General features: G+C 40.0%; 3 protein-coding genes across 4 annotated transcripts; 2 read left to right on the forward strand and 1 right to left on the reverse strand.

The window, feature by feature from the left end:
• Window positions 1-724: 724 nt before the first annotated feature.
• On the forward strand, window positions 725-3,642 carry LOC133987631 (keratin, type II cytoskeletal 8-like). The gene is made up of 7 exons (XM_062427074.1): window positions 725-985; window positions 1,159-1,367; window positions 1,496-1,556; window positions 1,854-1,949; window positions 2,065-2,229; window positions 2,478-2,603; window positions 3,418-3,642. The coding sequence occupies exons 1-7, from the start codon at window positions 725-727 to the stop codon at window positions 3,640-3,642; spliced, it is 1,143 nt and encodes a 380-aa protein (XP_062283058.1).
• Window positions 3,643-6,244: 2,602 nt separating this feature from the next.
• Window positions 6,245-11,588, forward strand: si:ch73-233m11.2 (NACHT, LRR and PYD domains-containing protein 12). Its single transcript, XM_062427069.1, has 9 exons — window positions 6,245-6,379; window positions 6,587-8,202; window positions 8,893-9,054; window positions 9,136-9,309; window positions 9,670-9,843; window positions 10,619-10,792; window positions 10,914-11,087; window positions 11,189-11,356; window positions 11,468-11,588. The coding sequence occupies exons 2-9, from the start codon at window positions 6,599-6,601 to the stop codon at window positions 11,535-11,537; spliced, it is 2,700 nt and encodes an 899-aa protein (XP_062283053.1). The 5' UTR covers window positions 6,245-6,379; window positions 6,587-6,598; the 3' UTR covers window positions 11,538-11,588.
• LOC133987630 (ceramide synthase 5-like) lies at window positions 11,587-18,803 on the reverse strand. Of its 2 annotated transcripts, XM_062427073.1 has the most exons (11): window positions 18,660-18,803; window positions 18,209-18,365; window positions 16,521-16,623; window positions 16,176-16,306; window positions 16,014-16,071; window positions 15,823-15,873; window positions 15,526-15,618; window positions 14,916-15,044; window positions 14,444-14,550; window positions 14,144-14,300; window positions 11,587-12,351 (listed from the first exon to the last, which is right to left on the reverse strand). In XM_062427073.1, exons 1-11 carry the CDS (start codon window positions 18,667-18,669, stop codon window positions 12,208-12,210), a joined length of 1,140 nt encoding a protein of 379 aa, XP_062283057.1. In that variant the 5' UTR covers window positions 18,670-18,803; the 3' UTR covers window positions 11,587-12,207. The 2 variants fall into 2 exon arrangements, with proteins under 2 accessions (XP_062283057.1, XP_062283056.1); XM_062427072.1 differs by lacking the exon at window positions 18,660-18,803 and having other exon boundaries at window positions 18,209-18,647.
• Window positions 18,804-18,807: the final 4 nt, after the last annotated feature.

Consider the following 18,807-nt stretch of genomic DNA (forward strand, 5'->3'; position numbering starts at 1 on the left):
TCAAGATCACATAAATAAGTGTAGTGAAAAAAGATGATACAGCACCAGTCAAAAGTTTGGAAACACTTTCTTACTCAAGTGAATGGGAAGATGTGTCCAACATGCTGGTACTCTATGTAATGAATGATAGATTTTGTAGATAATCTATGCAGTCTGTGTGTTATTGTCCTTTAGATTAAGCAGCTTTTATGACCCTATTTTGTCACGAAGGATAGGTTTAATCACTCCAGACTTGTCTGTGGTATGTGGCTTTAAAAAAAAAAATCAGTTTCCTTCATTGCTCCTGCAGCAAATCTCAACACTGAAATCTCATTTGGGCAGAAATCCAAAATAAATAATTATTCTGATCTGACACATGCTTTAACTTATTATCAGTAGTGATTTTGGCTCTGGATTTATTCTTGTATCATAGACCTGACTCTTATTTTTGAGACTTTGAGCAGGTCAAAAAAATGTATTGCTTAAGCACACCTGAAACAGAGGAGCAGGCCCGGATTCCAGCGTTACAGAAACAATGCAACCTTTACTGAGGGGGTAGGTGGGAGAACTGGTGGCATGCGTCAGACTGGTTTACCCACATTAAGGAGCAACATAGCTTCATTATCGCGCCACACCCAGTTTTGCCTATAAAGAAGCACCCAAAAGATAAGAGATTCACAACAGAGCTCAACTGCGCCTGACCACACCATCGTCTCCATCAGTGAAATCTTCACACAGCACTACCATGAGTCTGAGGAACAATCGAAGCAGCCGTAAAGGACTGCATGTGTCTCCAGGGGGATTCAGCAGCATGTCCTTGGGATCCTATTCCATCCCCAGGATCAGCTATGGGGCTTCCCAGGTTTCGATCACACCAGTGACCATCAACAAGAGCCTGCTCACCCCTGTGAAGATAGACATCGACCCCAAAATCCAAGCTGTGCGCACCCAAGAGAAAGAGCAGATCAAGACTCTCAACAACCGCTTTGTCTCTTTCATTGATAAGGTAATAACACATTTCACAAAAACCTTTGCTGAATGTTTAGCGTAAGTTTTAAATAATTTTCAATATGCTGATAATCTTGTTTAGATACATGATTGACCTAAAATAATGTTTAAAGGTCAATAATTTACCTTCTCTCTGTCTGTTTTGTGTGGTACTTCCTTGTTGTCTCCCAGGTAAGATTCCTGGAGCAGCAGAACAAAATGCTGGATACCAAGTGGAAGCTGCTGCAGGAACAGACTGCTGCTACTTCTAACGTTGAGCCCATGATGAAGTTGTACATCAGCAATCTGCAAAAACAGCTAGAGTTAATCCACAATGACAAACAAAGGCTTGACATGGAGAACAATGTCATGCACAAAAATGTTGACGACTACAGGACCAAGTAAGACTGCAAAAATGTAACAAAATCCTTGTGATAGAAAGTGAACTAGTTCATGTAGTCAACATACAACATCTGATGAAGCACATACTGATATCAAGATTAATGGGATGGTTTTTTGGCTGTTTCAGATATGAGCAAGAGATCAACAAGAGGAATGATGCAGAGAATGAGTTTGTCATGCTCAAAAAGGTTCAGTATGCTGTCATGATGAAATTTGTTTTCTAAGTGTGTGTGTGTGTTTAATACTGATAGATGGTATGTTCTTCAAAGTAAAGAAAAACAACACAAAATTAATCCAGATTAAGGTCTTGTGTTAGCTTTTATTCCATCTATATATTTACAAGCAATTTCTCCACTAATAATTTTCATTGTCCGTTTACTAGTACAGCTATAAGGAAGTAAACTTCCCCTAAAACATAACTGTGTCTGCTAGAGGAAAAAGCACAGAGAGAAGATGTTTGATATTTTTTTATTGACTTTCCCCAGGATGTGGATGCAGGTTATATGTCCAAGGTGGATCTAGATGACATGGTGACTGATATTAATGATGAGCTGAACTTCCGCAGGGGCCTGTATGAAATGGTATGTACAACTCTTCACTCACTTTTTTTAAAAATATAAAGATATCAAAGAAATATATGTGAGATTGTATAGCTTGTTCTAACTGTTGCTGTGTGTGTTGTTTTATTTAAAAAAGGAGCTCCAAGAGCTGCAGAACAGCATGAAGGACACCTCTGTGGTGGTGCAGATGGATAATTCTCGTGCCCTGAACATGGATCACGTAGTGTCTGAGGTCAAGGCTCAGTATGAGGTGATTGCAGCACGCAGCCGCGATGAAGCCGAAAGCTGGTACAAGAAGAAGGTGAGAAACTGCGACAAATGACACTGGGTGTAATATGAATACATACATGTAGCTGTTTTGAATGAAAACAAGTTTCTCCTAAAAACTAAAAGTATAAAGAAGGTTAACAGTTAACTTAAGCGCATAAATCCACCAGAATGTCTGAGTGATGTCTTCACAATGTCTTTTTGACAGAAACCACCCATGTAAAACCTGATAATCACCGATTCCGCATGTTTCTTTTCATGTTTGATCTCTGCCGGCACCAGTTTGACCAGATGGCTGCTGAGGCCAACCAGTATGGTGGCGAGCTGCGTACCTCCAAGGGGGAAATAGCTGAGCTCACCCGAATGATCAGGCGTCTGCAGAATGAGATCGAGACTGTAAAAGCACAGGTGAGAGAAAGGTTATAAAGTTTATGAGTGTCTTAACGTTGCATATTTAAATGTCAGTTGAGATAATGTGTGAAATAAACATCTTAGAGCTTTGAGCACAATAGAAACAGTTTGATTTGCTGATTCAAATCAGTAAAGAATCAGGTGTAAAAGAGAATACAAAAAGAAACTGTATAATATTTACACATACATAGGGTTATAACAAACAGTAATTTTCATTATTGATTAATCTATCTGTTTTCTCAACTAATTCATTAATTGTTTAGTCCATAAAATGTAAGAATATGTTGAAAAATGTCTACCACAGTTTTAAAGAGCCTAAGGTGACGTTTTCAAATGTCCAAATATCTTTGGATTGTGGAATATCTTTTTCAACAATCCAAATATATTCAGTTTACTCTTATAGAAGAATAAAGATATCAGAAAATATTCACACTGAAGACCCTGGAATCAGTGAATTTGGACATTTTTCTTTAAAAATAACTAATGATGAAAATAATTGCAGTTTCATTTGACAGATGAATCCATTAATTGTTGCAGCTTGACATATACAACATTTTTCAAGTTTAGTATTTCCCCTCAGGCAGGATCAAACAAGAAGAAAAGAGTTAATTGCTGTTCACAAGGCTGTCAACGACAGCCTGTGGAAGTTCAAGTGTTTTGGTTTGGGTGTTACCAGAAGTTTACAAAATTACATAACACCTTCACAATGATAGAGTCAATAATAAATCTCTGATCCTGTATTTTAAAGTGTTGATTGCTTGCCCAAATCTTACTGTGCGCTTACATCATCCATCACTTCACTTTTTTTCAGCGTGCCAGCCTTGAGGGCCAGTTAGCCGAAGCAGAGCAACGTGGAGATGACGCTGTGCAGGATGCCAAGGCTCGCATCAGGGACCTGGAGCTGGCTCTGCAGAGGGCCAAGCAGGATATGGCTCGGCAGCTCAGAGAGTACCAGGAGCTCATGAATGTGAAGCTAGCCCTGGACATTGAGATCTCCACCTACAGGAAACTGCTGGAAGGAGAGGAGGGAAGGTGAGTTGTGTAGTTCTTATAACATATTGGCTAAATAAGGCTAATTCACACTTTTATGGGTAAAATCCTAAATTAATTGGAGCGTACATGTTTTACTTTGCCATTCCTACTACATACTGTATGTCCTGCTTTCTCACACACAGACTTGGGCAGGAGTCTGTTTACAACATTGTAACAGTGCCAACCCAATTTAAGCAAAGTAAGTATTTACAGCTGTAAATGGCACCATTATTATTACAATCCCTGTGACAGCCTTTTTATATGTGTTTCTGTGTGTGTAATCTTTTCACTGTCTTCTTCCCTACAGCCAACCTGGTTCTCAACGAGGAGCAGCGAAAATCAGGCCCCATTCTCATCAAGACAGTGGAGACCCAAAACATATCATACAGCTAAAGCAGAAAAGACACGGCAGTACTGGATCACTCTGGTCTTTCAGCTCCAGCTTTTCATTAATCTCTTTGTAACCTACAATAAGCCAACTGCACTGATGAGCCAAACATATGTATTGTGTTAATTTTTCTCCTTGTCCTGAGTGTCACATTAATTACTATTTGCACATTTACTGTTTAAAGTTAATGTACTCAGATGCATGATCATGTGTCCCTTTTTCCTTGAATAATTATTAAAAGAAATCAGACTCAGTTTCACGATTCTCTTTTTTCCATTGCCATCAAAACATGCCGCAAAATCAGTAACAGCTGCTCATGTGACAAAAAACTGACAGGGGAAAAAAATGTTATGGGATCATGAAAAATACCATAACCATATATCTAATTAATAGTTTTCTGAGGATACTTATACGGTTTACAGGTGGTGGGTCGCTATAGTTACAAATCTATTAGGCCAGCAGTCCAAGTAGAAACTGAAAACAAAATAACATTACAGTAATTAATGCCAAGGACACTGACGCTGTTGCAGACTTTTGTTATGACTTGTTTTTAATACCTGTATCTGCACTTTGACCACCTGAATCTCCTCTTTGGGATAATAAAGTTGACTTTGAGAAAAGTTTGTTTTACAGTCTGTATATTAGGTCTGAACAATGTATGTTACTCTAATTCAAAATAAGAGTTTTGAATAAGGAGATAATGCAGATTGTTGAAAATGTACAGTGCATCCAGAAAGTATTCACACATTCACTTCCCCCACATTTTGTTATTCTAAAATGGATTCGATTCCTTTTTATTCTCATCTACACACAATACCCTATAATGACAAAGAAAAAGGTTTAGACAGTTTAGCAAATGTATTAAAAATTAAAAACTGAAATATCACATGTACATAAATATTCACACTCTTTACACAGTACTTTGTTGAGGCACCCTTGGCAGCGATTACAGCCTCAAATCTTCTTGGGTATGAAGCTACAAGCTTGGCACACCTGTATTTGGGGTATTTATCCCATTCTTCTCTGCAGATCCTCTCAAGCTCTGTCAGGTTAGATGGGGAGCGTTGCTGCACAGCTATTTTCAGGTCTTCCCAGAGATGTTCAATCAGGTTCAAGTCTGGGCTCTGGCTGTGCCACTCAAGGACATTCACAGACTTGTCCGGAAGCCACTCCTTCGTTGTCTTAGCTGTGTGCTTGGGGTCATTGTCTTGTTGGAAGGTAAACCTTCACCCGTGCCTGGTCCTGAGTGCTCTGGAGCAGGTTTTCATTAAGGATCTCTCTGCATTTTGCTCCGTTCATCTTTCCCTCGATCCTGACTAGTCTCCCAGTTCCTGCCACTGAAAAACATCCCCACAGCATGATGCTGCCTCTACCATGCTTCACTGTAGGGATGGTATTAGCCAGGTGATGAGAGGTGCCTGGTTTCCTCCAGATGTGATGCTTGACATTCAGGCCAGAGAGTTCAACCCCACCATTATACTAGTCTGGGTCAAATTTTAAGTTTAAAAGGCTGCTAGCCAAAATTGTAATTTGAAAAATCACAAATGACTGGGTGTTTGAAGGTAGTGTTTTTGTCACTGTTTTATACAATTACCTACTTAGAGTTTGTGTTTTTTGTCTTTTTAAATATGAACCAGGCTACTTGAAAAGCTGCTATGCTCTTTTAGGTCGTACATTAAACTTTATGTAATGTTATTCCAAAGCACTACTGCAAACTAGAGCAAACCAGACTCAATCTGGACTCTGGGAAAAATGAATAATTTGCATTGCTGCCATCCAGTGTTTGTTTAAAGAAAGTACAGCTCACACTGACCAGAATAGACCAGTTCATAAGTACAAGTGTTGTTTTATACAGGTCCAGACAATTGTTAGTTAGTAGCCTACTACGCACAATTATGGTTCTTTATTTTGTCTAATTACATAGACAAATGAATTAAAACGTTTACATTTTGGGATATTGTTCACAGAAGTATTAACTACTTTAAAAAATATGTACACCACATGGATTCAGACGTGTGTGATTTTTGCTGCCTTTACCTTAATTAAGTGGATATTACAGCTATAAAGGCTATTGAGACGTACCCAAACTGACCGTTTCGTTAGTGTCCGTGTTGCCCATCGCCTGTAAGGCAGCGTTCAGGGCTTAACGTCACGGATCACTTCCTACTTCCAGATACTCGTGGCTGAGTTGCCACAGAGGGAAAGGCAGTTGATTAGAAGCTGCAGCTGCATACCCAGTCCAGGCGTTACCCCACTATTAAAACATGAATCTGTCTGCTGTCTGAAGATATTCTTTTTCTTTACGACACTTTGACTCATTTAATGATTCTTTTCCAACAACTCTGCTTCCAAGGTAACTGCACTCTCTACACTTTGGTGTTTTGAAAAATTACAATGTGCATTGTATTGTATATTTTAGGATATGTGGGTGGACATCTTTCAAAGTAGGGAGGTGACATTTAATGACAATGACAATGTAGTTTGTTAGAAAACATAAATGACATGCCTGTATGCGATCAATTCTTCTAACTGTATTATTATATGTGTCCTCTTTTAACAGTGATGTTACACAATGGACAAAGAAATCATGTTGAGTCACATCCTGCAATCAAGGGGCATGTCATCACTTCTTGGTGGAGAGCTGCCTATCAGTGTGTTAAACAACAATAAATACTTATCACCGCTCACTTCTGAAGCTCAGGTGACAGACAAAAATGTGGACGACAGCTCAACCTCCCTTGATCATGCCATCCACATCGCTCTCACTGGTGAAATCAATACGGTCACACTGGTTGGTCCAGAAGGATCAGGTAAAACAACAGCTCTGGAGAAGCTGGTTGTGGATTGGGCAAAAGGAGAACACATTCAAAACTTTTCTCATGTGTTTCATTTCCGGTTTAGAGAGATGAACTCACTTGAAGGGATGCTCTCCCTGGAGACATTAATGCTAAACCATCACAGTCATGTCTCCCCTGAGTCCTTGCTGCTTGTTCTGCAGAGGCCTGAGACTGTGTTATTTATTTTTGATGACTTAGATCAGTACAAACACAGCCTGGACCCCTCTGTCCACACCCTCTGCTCTGACCCCAGCCAAGCAGCCTCAGTGTCCTGTTTAGTGGCCAGCTTGCTTCATGGATCACTGCTGAAAGGAGCAGCCTGCCTGGTGGCAACCAGGCCGACGGGATGTCTCAAGTGTCTGAGTGGCACCCAGGTGGAAGTGTTAGGGTTTCTGAAGCCCCAGAGAGAAGCGTACGTTAAAGGGTTCTTTACCGACCAAACTGTTGCCAACAAATCACAGATGCACATGGAAAGGACTCTAGGCTTTTATGATTTCTGTACCGCTCCTAGATTTTGCTGGACGGTTTGCTCTATGTACAAGTCTCTGATCGAAGCTGGAGCAGAACTTCCTGAAACACTGTCTCAGTTGTACGTAGATATCCTGATGCACCTGATTCAAATGCTTTCGCTGAATGAGGCAGGCGTCAGAGAACTAGTGCTGACCCTTGGCAAGATGGCTGCTCATTGCTCTCTTGACCAGCATTCGAGCTGCACCAAAGAAGAAATGTATTCCTTTGGTTTCCAGCGGTTTCTTACCTCTGAAAGCTCAGTGGGTGTTTTCTTGCAAATAGATGGTGACTTGGAGTCAGACAGATGTGTCTTCTCCTTCCACTCCAAACTGATACAGGAGTTTGTTTTGGCCGTGTCTTTCTTTTTGGAGAAGTCAACTTTAGAGGGTGTGGAGAAGATGTTGGAAAAGCACAGAGGCCATGCAAAGTTTCTGGAGCTCTTCTTGTCAGGGCTGTCAGAGCCAGTGCAGCGCAGACCGCTGGAGACCCTACTGGGGGAGTTCAACTCAGATAAGATCACAGATTTCAAACGCTGGTTTAAAAGCAGCTCAGAAAGCACACTGAAGGGATGCTACAAAGACCTGCACCATCACTGCTACCATCTGCTTCATCAAGCTCAAAATGAGAGCTTGGTGAAGGAGATCATCACCCCCTCAGCACGAATAGGCATCAGCTATGGTGACCTGAACCTCCAGGACTGTGCAGCACTGAATTATGTCGTCACGTGCCTCGGTGAGATGGAGCTGCTGAATCTGTACCGTACAAGGATTTTGACGGAGGAGAAAGCAGAGATCTTGGCTCCAGCTATGAGCTTGTCACACAAGATAATGTAAGTTACTTTTCTTGGAAACATGGTAAGAAATCCAATGCGTAGCCATCATTCAGTTCATATATATATTAGAGCGGGCGATATATCAATATTATATTTATATCATGACGCGAGACTAGATATCATCCTATATTTTGGATATCGTAACATCTTGATATGGCATAAGTGTTGGATTCAGATACAGACTCAAAATCAGACTCGGACTACCATATTGTTTATCAAATTTACATAAATAGAAATTTGTTTTTGGGACTTGCATATAAGACGATGCATATCATATCTCCACAATACACAGTAATGAACATTAAAGGTAGGATAAAATCTTAAAGGGACAAGTGATAGTAATAAAAATGATCTTCCACTGGCATGTAAGTGTCCTAACTTTGTTTGTCTTTTCCTGGTTTTAAAGGCTGCATTACAGAAAAGGGATATTATTTTCTTAATTTACCAGACTGTTCAAGTTGTTCTATTATTTGTCTTTACCCATTATAGTCATTTTAGTCACATTACTGATGATTATTTATCAAAAAATCTATCAAAAAAAAGAAAATCTTTTGTAAAAGCTCGAATAGTCATGCCTGCAATACTGTCACAATATCAGTATTGAGGTATTTGGTCAAGAATATCATGATATTTGATTTTGTCCATATCACCCAGCCCTATGTGACATGACTATGTTGTGTCCCCCAGCTTGTCAAACAGCTACCTGAATACTGGAGCTGTCCCTCATCTGGCCTCAGCTCTCAGCAGAGGAAACACAACAGAGCTGGATCTCTCTCACACCCACCTTGGTGATGAAAAGTTCAAAATTCTCTGCACTGGACTCAGAGACTGCAAGCTGCACACATTAAAGTAAGATTAGCCAAACACATTCTTTAAGAGACATTTCCCAAAGGCAAAAGTCACTTGATGTTTTGCTCTTTATTCATCTAGACTCGTAGCATGCAGTCTGATGGATGCGGGCTGTGAAGATCTGGTGTCTGTCCTGACCTCAGCCACCTCTCAGCTGTGCATGTTAGAAATGATGTTTAACCAGATCGGGGACCAGGGTCTCACAAAACTGTGCCAAGCACTGCATAGCTCTCACTGCAAGCTACAGGAGATCCAGTATGTACCTTTATATAATGCAAAATGACTGCAAAATGTGTAACTTCCTATGTTTCATTGTTTCCAGACATTAAAGGATGGGTTCACAAATTTTCAAACCTTGCTTGAAACAATATTCAGGTGCCTGTATGAACATTGTAACAGGTTTTTCTTGCCATCATCCCTATATCATGTACATTTGAATTGTATTATGAATTAATTTCTTAATGGTCCTATTAACAGGAGGAATGATTACAGCAAGAAAAACCTGTTGCAGTGTTCATCTTGGCACCTGACTATTGTTTTGAGACAGACTCGGAAAAACTATGAACATATGCTTTAAGGTTTGAAAAATGACCAGAATTTGTTTTTTTTTAAAAGGCTACAAAGGTGCGAGTTGACCGAGGTGTCTATGGGGTCTTTGTCAGCGGCTTTGTGTTCTGGCCAATCAGTGCTGAGAAAAGTCAACCTTACACAAAACGAGATTGGGGACAGTGGAGTGGAGGCTTTGTGCAAGTCCTTGCAACACCCACTTTGTAATCTGCAGAGCCTCACGTAAGTTTCAACATAATAAAGTCAGTGCCTTTCCTCTGATGTGCTCTCTAACTTGCATAAATTATGAAAACATTTCATGTAATTTTAGGCAACTATCTCTGCTAAATGTTAACACCCTAAAACAATCCAGCATGTGTTGGATAAACAGTTACATCCATACATAGTAATTTCTTGGAGTAATTTGCAGTTAATTTTTGGACATTTTACTTATATGTATACGTATTGAAATGTGTTAGAAATGAATAAAAAACATGTTAAGTTGGTTTAGTTGGGAAATACCGATCATTTGGGTTCATAGTCGTTAATTAACAGATATTTCTAATAAATTATACTCCTTTAACTGACAGAAAAGTTTTCAGTGTGTAGATTTGTGTTAAATGACATATTAGCATATTAAGTTATTTTTTTAAAACTCTATAATGAGCTAATTTCCTGGCTACTACCAAAATATATAAGCCTTTCAACATGCCTTAACAACAGCTACTTTTAGGAAATATACTAATAAATCAGAAAGTCTCATTAATTCTTGCAAATGAACAATTATCAATGAATCCGAATATAAAGGGTCGACACATACCAACCAAACCAACTGAACAGTTTTTCTTATAATTTGTACCAAATTGCGCCACACTCTCAAATTAACTACTAAATACTTGTAAATTAGTCAGAAAATTTCCAGGAAATGAGTACAAAATTAATGTATCTGTAAAATTAATATACATCCATATTTTCTGCCTTCTGTGACCATTTAATTTTCTTTTATTTCTCCATCTAGATTGTTTGATAGCGATCTGACAGCCGCCTGCTGTGCTCATTTGAATGCGGCCTTGATGTCAGAGCACTGCTCTCTGACAGAACTAGATCTGTCGGTGAATGACTTGGGCCAGGAGGGGGTGTTGCTGCTCTGCCAGGCCCTCATTAGGCCTCAATGCCCAGTAGAAACACTTGGGTAGAGTTATCTTCATCTGTATTAATTTATACTCTTCCACTGATAAAGTACCACCTTTCAAAAATATTTGATGAAATTTAAGATTGAACTGTATTTGTGTACATTCTTCTCCACCCTACAGGCTGCAACGATGTGAGTTAACCCAGTTGGTCTTCAAGGAACTTGGCTCATTGCTGAGAAATGGGACCTCTCAACTTAAGTCCTTGTCTGTGGGTATAAACCAAGTCGGAGACCAAGGGGTTAAACATCTTTTGGATGCCATCGCACATCCAAGCTGTCTGTTGGAGGACCTGGAGTGAGTGTACACATTTTTTCAGAAAGCACAACACTCTTCTTACGTCATGAGCATTTTTAATCACCCCACATGCAAACCTGTCTTCCTCTCTTTGATCATAGTCTTGAGATGACAGGTTTGACAGATGCCTGCGTTGAGGACTTGTGTGCTGCTGTAAGAGCCAGTAAGACTTTGAGGAGACTGGAATTGAGAAACAACTCACTGACTGATGCTTCAGTGCCAGCCCTCATCAAAGTCATGCAGGACAGCCTCAACATGCAGGAGATGATGTAAGCGTGATGTAGCTTAATTATAAATTAATTTGTAAACCAGTGTGGATTGAGTTTCACAAAATGTGTAGTCTAGCATTTAACTCCTGCTTTTGTCTCCAACTTTTTCAGCCTGAAATACAACGACTTCTCTGAGGACGTTTTTGAAATGTTGGACGAGTGTGATAAAATAAGATACTGAAGGCTGCTTAGTCCATCAATCTTACACGGTAAAAAAACAAGGCTGCAGGTCGATCACAAAATGTGTTTAATGCTTTCATTTAAGTAGAAAGTCAACCTTTCATAACATAATAAAAAATCCTAAATTTTCATCACCGTGATACAATCATGTTTTATTAAGAAACTTTTATATTTGGCATTTTAAAGAGACATTTGGCATTTTGGAATTTCTAAGCTTACAGGAGAATAAGCAGTAATTCAGTAAGGCAGATGCAGTGATTTGTTTTACACCTGTAAAATATATTACCAATCTGTAATAAAATGTATTTACATGTATAAAATGTGTTTTGACTTTTGCATTTGTGTGTATATGCACCGTTTCTAACTTTTAGAGCACACACACGCAGCGAGGTGTAGACTGCAGGCACAATTGTTATAAAACATTTCTTTGTTGCCTCTTGTGAAGCAGATGTAAACATGACACAGTGTAAACCTGACACAGTAAAGTAAGACAGTGCTAAGTCCATAATCCACACATGATCCAGTCCTTTCTCCATTTGGACTCAGCAAGTCCTCATAGGTGAAAAAAAAAAAAAAAAATTGACTTCTCTTCAGGAGGTCAAAGTGACACAGTGGGTTTCACAGGCACAAAAGGAGGTGAAGACAAGCCACACAATATCCTCTCTCGTTACTCAATGGTCATGACTGTCTCCATTCAGGATACCGGTGTGACTGCCATCCTTTGGTTTTAGGGTCTGACTGGGGTTTTTACTGCAACTGGAATTAATCTCCTCGTCCGAACTGCTATCGATGTCACTGCGGTCATCTTTTGCCACCTGGAAATAAAGCGCAAATGAGTGACAGTTTTGCTAAGAATAGGAATAGTGAAGAGAATAAAAACAAGACGAGCCATTCTCAGTGAGTGAAAACTAAGGACATGGTCATTGATTTTAGGATAATAGTCATTCGTAAAATTTCGTTTTATGGAAACTTGTCAGTAAAAAACAAATCGTCTGTTCAACATTGTGAAAGAAGCCAGTAAGATAATTGGCATGCAGCAGCTCTCTCTCTCAGATCTTTGACAGGCGTGTTTTAAAGAAAGCACGGTCAATCTTGTCTAGCTCTGATCACCCACTTTTGGAGGAATTCATTCCTCTGCCGTCTGGACGGAGATTTAGGCTACCTGGAGCACGAACAAATAGGTACAAATTTTCCTTTGTCCCACGTGCAATCCAGGCAGTTAACTTGTACAACCCCTAATCGCATTGCTCGTGTGGCGAGACTTTTTTGACATTTCTACTCTTATTCCGATTGTGATTGTTCTTATCGAGTTTGGTTGTGCTGTATGCTGAGATGATGTTTGTTATGTCACTGTTTATTTATTTATTATTAAAGCTCTGAACTGAGCCAGCATTTAAGGGCCTGATTGACTAAGATCCCAAATAAAGGGTACTACATTGACTGTGCAGTGCAACAGATTGCACGTTTGGTAAGTGTGTGTTTTGCTGGTGATCTTCTAAGAACAGCACAAATGACAACAGGTGCAGACTGCAGTATTTACATGAGGGTTTTGCGTGTCTTAATGGAAAGCTTGGACGAGCAGAAAGCCTGTAATCGCAAAATGAAATTTGATCCCATGGAATTATAGGCTCTAGTGGAAGAGGTTATCAAACATATTGAGAAATATTACCAGAAAAACCACCACTTGGGAGAGTATTTATGACAAAGTCAATGGTGTTAGTAAAACCAAAAATATTCCACTTCAAAATATTAAGATAGGTGGAAAAAATCTGTTCTGTGCATATTCTGTCATTGTCATTGTGCATCCGTCTCCTCCTAACCACAGTAACAGCAGTCATCTGTGAGCAGCGCACAGCCGGTTATTACCTGCCCTTCAAACATATTATTTATGGGCGCAGTCACTGTCAGCAAAATTACCTTGGTACCCTGGTAAATCAAAATGCGTGTGCTAAATAACATATTTGCATTTTCTCCTCCCTGTATTTTGCAAACTGGGGTAAAAATTCATTATGGCAAACGTAGCCTGAGTGCACCTTGTTAGTAGATCAGCTTGCAATTTTTTTGCGAGTGATGTCAAGTTTGCACGTTTTTACACACGCAAACCTTAAGTAAATCAGGCCCTTAGTGTGCTAACAGTGACAAAGTGACTAGAGAGTAGAAGTGCTATACTTAACTGCTGTAAATAATGTAATCTCTCTCAGACCTTTATTACTCTTTTTAAAACTTAATTTATTGTGAATCTGTTTATTGAAGGGAGTTCAATACAAAAATAGGTTTAATAAAGAAAAGTGTTTCATTTTACTTCCCCACTTTAAAGTAGCCCAAACCCAAAATGCTGTTAGACAAAACCTAGGACTGTCCACCCAGATACAATCCCTGTCCTGATCTAAATACCAATATCCCAAATATGAGCCAGTGAGAAATAATATAAAGAGGAGAATGAGAGAAAGAATGTTTGTACTAAGTTTCATGGCAACCCATATTTCAGTAAATATGAAAACCTCACTTTAAATTTTGAGATGTATGGATTTAAGTGGTGGACAGACATTGCTATGTACAGATCTACGCCAAAAAACTGCACTTCACTCAACAGACAAACGGACTAACCTTTCCCTTGAATATGGCTTTGATAGCAATGCGAGCAATGAGGTAGAACCAGATGATGTGAAGAACCTGCAGGACCAACAGCAACCCGTTGAACAAATACCAGGCCTGGTATGGCCCAGCCATCTCCCAGCTGTCAAACAAGACACTGTATACAATCCTACAACAAATATAAACAAAACACAGAGGTTAGTGGAGCTCTCAATTACATATATCATCTACATTAAAGCACTAATGTAGCGTTAGACAGGTGACAAATTGACAAAAGTATTAAATGCGTAAATAAGCTCCTACTTGTCTTACCAGAAAGGATAGATGACAAGTCGAGTGATGAAAAAGCTTATGCTGAACACCACAAACAGGCCATCACATAGCCTCTGGTACTTGGCATAGTTAGCCAGCTTGGCTGCCTTGGGGAGTAAAGATGGCATTAATGATTCACAGTTGTACAATAACAAACCAAGATCTCTTGTAACTTCCACATAGCTGTAATACCAGTGAAGATGTATTTTTCTGTCAGACAGGCACTACAAGTAGTTTGAAATGTTCATAAGTTCCCAGGTGCGTTTACCAACATCTTGTGCAGAAATGTGCAACCTGTGCCAAGAAGCACATTTACTTTCTTATCAGGACAATTTTCTGAGTTTAAACCTAAAAGTTTGTCATGTTTTTGTAAAATCCCCTGTTTCTGGTTTGAAACTTTTACAAAAAACATGCTTCTTGCAGCAGGTACTACAGGTCACTAAACTATAGCCTTTATAACTAAGCTGTTTACCTCAAGAAAGATGTCAGATGCATCATGCACACACATGACCATAGTACCCATTCTTATCATGTTGTTGGCATAGGAGAATGTGATGAGGATTATGGTGGCCAGGTGGTGGACAAGCATGATGATGAAATCCTGTCATCGGTGAAATGAAGGGAGATGACGGAAAGACAGAGAGAGAAGGGTAGATTGGTAAATAGGACGCTCAAGCTATCTGCAATGTAAATGTATAAGCATATATAAATACAAATGGACCAATGAGACGCAGCACATTCATCACGACTGTCAGATACAACACCTACTGAAAGACCTTGTGTATACACTGAGATGACAAGCTAATGTGAGTCTATATGCTAAAAATGTATCTGTGTGGCGCAGCAGCGTTTCAGTGTCTAACCTGTTTTGCTGGAGCTCAGAGTCATGAGCTAATTCTTTTATATTGGTAACAGTCATAATTACTGTGGCAGTTATACCTGTTAACACGCCCTTCAAGAATTCATGAAAATGGAAATGTTATGAAAAGCTAGCACGATAGTTATACACAAAGGGTGTTAAGTATTCAGTGGGCTGACTGAGAGGCAGCACAATAGCGTTAGTTAAACTGATGTTGACTCACCTTACGCTTGATGTCTATGAACTGGGAAAACATCAGGGACCAATAGAAAGCCAGCTCAGCTACATAGTGATTGTATTGTCCAGGAGTCAGTGGCTTTGGGATGGTGTGTAACAAAAAAAAACACCTTTAACAAATATACAACCTCACTGACCTGCCAACATTATGAAGCAGTGTTCCCCCATACTTTGACTTTACTTGGGTGGCTGCCCAGATATCAACAACCAGATTAGATTATCTTGATAATATAAGCAGCTGAATATGATGACTAGGCAGTCAATAACAATAAAAAATATTCACCTGAAGAGGAAACTTGTGCCAACACTGTCTGACTTCCCACATCCAGGGTGACTGAGGGGAAACGATAAAATGAGAATAATCCATTGTAGAATCCATGTTCATCCAGATTACATAAAAACTAAAGTTCTGCAACACTTCTATGAAACAATATCAGAATTGTGCAAAAGCATACTTTTGCTAGTTCAACTCACCGACCACAAATGGTGAATGGCATAGATAAAAATCCCCAGGTAAAATGTGAATCGCCACCTGAAGTGACAGAAAAGAGTAGAATTGGGAAACAGGGCAGCGTCACTTGAACTCTTATAGAAAACAATGGATGTATGCAACACAGCAGTTAAGCAGGAACCTACATGCTCTCACAGAACTTTTTCTGCATACTGGGTTTGTCTTGGTTGCGACGGATGCGAAACCATCTCTGTATTTTCCGTACATCCCAGTCCAGCTGTTTGGAAAGTCCCTCGACTTGCCTTGTGTCTGGGCACTTGAGGAGGACAGTGGAGGAAAATTACAAAATGACCTGCTTTTTGTAGTAAAAAAAACAAGTTTTACATGTAAAACCAGAAAAAAAGTTGCACTGAAAGAGGTATTTAGTCAACGTATGATTATGCCTGCTGTGGTGTATTCCAGTGCAAAAACATCAGTGTGTCGAGGACCATTTAATGAACTACAGGACAAACATGGGCCTTGTTTTGTACCGTTTTGGACTGATACACCCTCTCCAGGACAGCATTGGGTTGAGCTTGCCGCTGTACTCCCGCCTGAATCTGAAGTATGTGGGCACAGGGCTTGGCCACTAGCCTGTGTACACACAGACAGAGGCCAACAAAAAAAAAGAGAGAGAGAGAGTGAGAGAGAGAGAGGGTGGGGGCAGGGAGGGGACAGGGAGATGGTGTGGTATTAAGAGAGATATTCAGAGAGAGAGAGAAAGTCAGAGAGGGAAGTTAACCACTTTGTGGAGGCTTTAGGAACAGATTCACCATTAGCCAAGACTTGCAACAAGCTTCCTTCAATGACATAAACTGCTGAGCTTTTGCAGGTTGCCACCAAAGTTGCGTCTCACATGCATGTGCGTGTGTGTGTGTGTGTCTTAGAGGGAGAGATATAATAGAGGCTATAGGGGAGACACAGGCAAGCGTTAGAAAGAAGGGATTCCTGGGGAATGTAGCACCTAGTCTAAACAGAGCGTGATGATTTGTCATGTGAGTGTACGGGAGACAGAGATGGGATGGCCGCTGCCTCTAACCAAAATACTGATGTGTGTCACAAGATCATCCGGTTGAATTAAATAGTGCTCATGCTCAAACTCAGAGGCACTTCTTTGTTAAATCTCAATTTTACAACAAATCGCTTATCTGAAATGGTGCAATCCTGGTTTTGGCCTGTCCCTCCACTGGGGATTTGACTCTAAATAAAGAGCTCTTTAGAAAGTTAGGGATGTTTGCACGACCCTGCTGCACTCTGCAGTGAAAAGTTGGTGTCTTGTTTTTCTACCTTGATATACGGCACAGAAACCCCTAAATGAGACACAAAATGCTCCGTTTCCACTAGACACATTAAAGTGTGTGACTGTTTCTACCCTATCCATGCTTAGAAAACTATCTCTGCTGGGTGAGTGAGATAAACATGTTTTTCAAGCCAGAGGAGTAATATTTATGTCATCACTTCAGAGGAATGCTAACACTGTTAAAGGAGAGGCAAAGACAAAAGCAAGACTGGGAATCCTCCTTATCTATATGATCACACCACTTTGATATTTTACCAGAGAAAAAGGGAAGGAGAAAGGCATCAGAGCCGGAAACAGAAACCAAAATGAGCTTGTTAAAAGTGTCAGCAGATTGCTTGTGTTCATAAAGTTGGATTGAAATGTTGGAATTGAAACCTTCACTGATCCTGGTGCTCATTCACATATTATCAGGCATACTATCAATAACATCAGCTCCCTGCAAGGAGTACTACAGGATCGCAACAACCTAGCCATACTTATAGTGATGTTTTTCTCCATTATGAGCAACACATGCAACAGGAGTTTGAAGCCCAGAGCCCTGAATACTCCCACTAAGCAGGAAACCAAGTGGGGAACTGCCCTAAATTGTTACATTTAGAGGTTTTTTTTTAAAATCATTTCATGGATTAAAGCTCTTGTGGCAGTTGATTATTTTGCACTAAGGATTTGATATAACTTAATGCATATATCAATTTTTTAAAAAGATATTACGTTTCTATTATCGCTGTTTAAATGATAAAAAATACCTAAATATATGATTTAAGCCACTTAAATATGTGACTCATTGTACAGAAAACATGAGTAAGCAAATTACAGGGGCAGGAAAAGTCACTGTTTAACACAGGAGCAACCCAACAACAAAACAAGGCCCCGGTTTACCTTTCAAACAGCAGTCTGAGGAGAAAGACACCGACGGCCAGCGGTAGGGCGTACAGTATCTGTCCCACCCGGGGGTACTGCTCTCCAGGTGGCGGATGCTCCAGATCCGCCCATGAAACATTTTCGGGAAGCCAAAATCTCTCACTCCAAAACCAGGCTGAGATAGAGGAAGTCATTGGTCACAAACAGTCGGATTTAGCAGTAGCAGCAGCAGCAGCAGCAGCAAATAAGACAAAAAAACTGAACCGGAGAGGAGGAGGAATAAGAAAAAAAACTACTTGTCGCACATCTGGTGGCTCCAGTACAGTGAAAAACTTCTTCGTTGAGGTCTCCGCCTTCCTTCCTTTAACATTACACCAGCGTTAAAGTTAAAGCATCACCTCTGGAGGGAACTGGACGGACCGCTAGTCTGACACGTAAAAAGACTGAAAGGCTGAAAGGAAACACCCACCACAAACCATGAGGCAACCTCTCAATGAAGTTTTCCACTCTTGGAGGAGGATGAGCTCTTTGATAGCAACCTACGGAGAGACTGCCACTCCTGCAGGAAAAGCTACACACTGTGCCTTGAAAGTAAGCAAGTGAAAAGGCAGCAAACG

The sequence above is a fragment of the Scomber scombrus genome, chromosome 10, assembly GCF_963691925.1.
Source record: "Scomber scombrus chromosome 10, fScoSco1.1, whole genome shotgun sequence".
Classification (NCBI taxonomy): domain Eukaryota; kingdom Metazoa; phylum Chordata; class Actinopteri; order Scombriformes; family Scombridae; genus Scomber; species Scomber scombrus.

What these genes read in the sequence shown, in the direction of transcription:
- LOC133987631 (XM_062427074.1), top strand. Translation starts at nt 725, where the DNA reads ATGAGTCTGAGGAACAATCGAAGCAGCCGTAAAGGACTGCATGTGTCT. An exon ending in AGTTTGTCATGCTCAAAAAG is followed by an intron (nt 1,557 to 1,853) that starts GTTCAGTATGCT and finishes GACTTTCCCCAG; the next exon opens with GATGTGGATGCAGGTTATAT. An exon ending in GCAGGGGCCTGTATGAAATG is followed by an intron (nt 1,950 to 2,064) that starts GTATGTACAACT and finishes TATTTAAAAAAG; the next exon opens with GAGCTCCAAGAGCTGCAGAA.
- si:ch73-233m11.2 (XM_062427069.1), top strand. Translation starts at nt 6,599, where the DNA reads ATGGACAAAGAAATCATGTTGAGTCACATCCTGCAATCAAGGGGCATG. An exon ending in TGCAAGCTGCACACATTAAA is followed by an intron (nt 9,055 to 9,135) that starts GTAAGATTAGCC and finishes TTATTCATCTAG; the next exon opens with ACTCGTAGCATGCAGTCTGA. An exon ending in TGTAATCTGCAGAGCCTCAC is followed by an intron (nt 9,844 to 10,618) that starts GTAAGTTTCAAC and finishes TTCTCCATCTAG; the next exon opens with ATTGTTTGATAGCGATCTGA.
- LOC133987630 (XM_062427072.1), bottom strand. Translation starts at nt 18,384, where the DNA reads ATGACTTCCTCTATCTCAGCCTGGTTTTGGAGTGAGAGATTTTGGCTT. An exon ending in GGGTGTATCAGTCCAAAACG is followed by an intron (nt 16,307 to 16,520) that starts GTACAAAACAAG and finishes GTCCTCCTCAAG; the next exon opens with TGCCCAGACACAAGGCAAGT. An exon ending in TCATAGACATCAAGCGTAAG is followed by an intron (nt 15,045 to 15,525) that starts GTGAGTCAACAT and finishes CACCGATGACAG; the next exon opens with GATTTCATCATCATGCTTGT.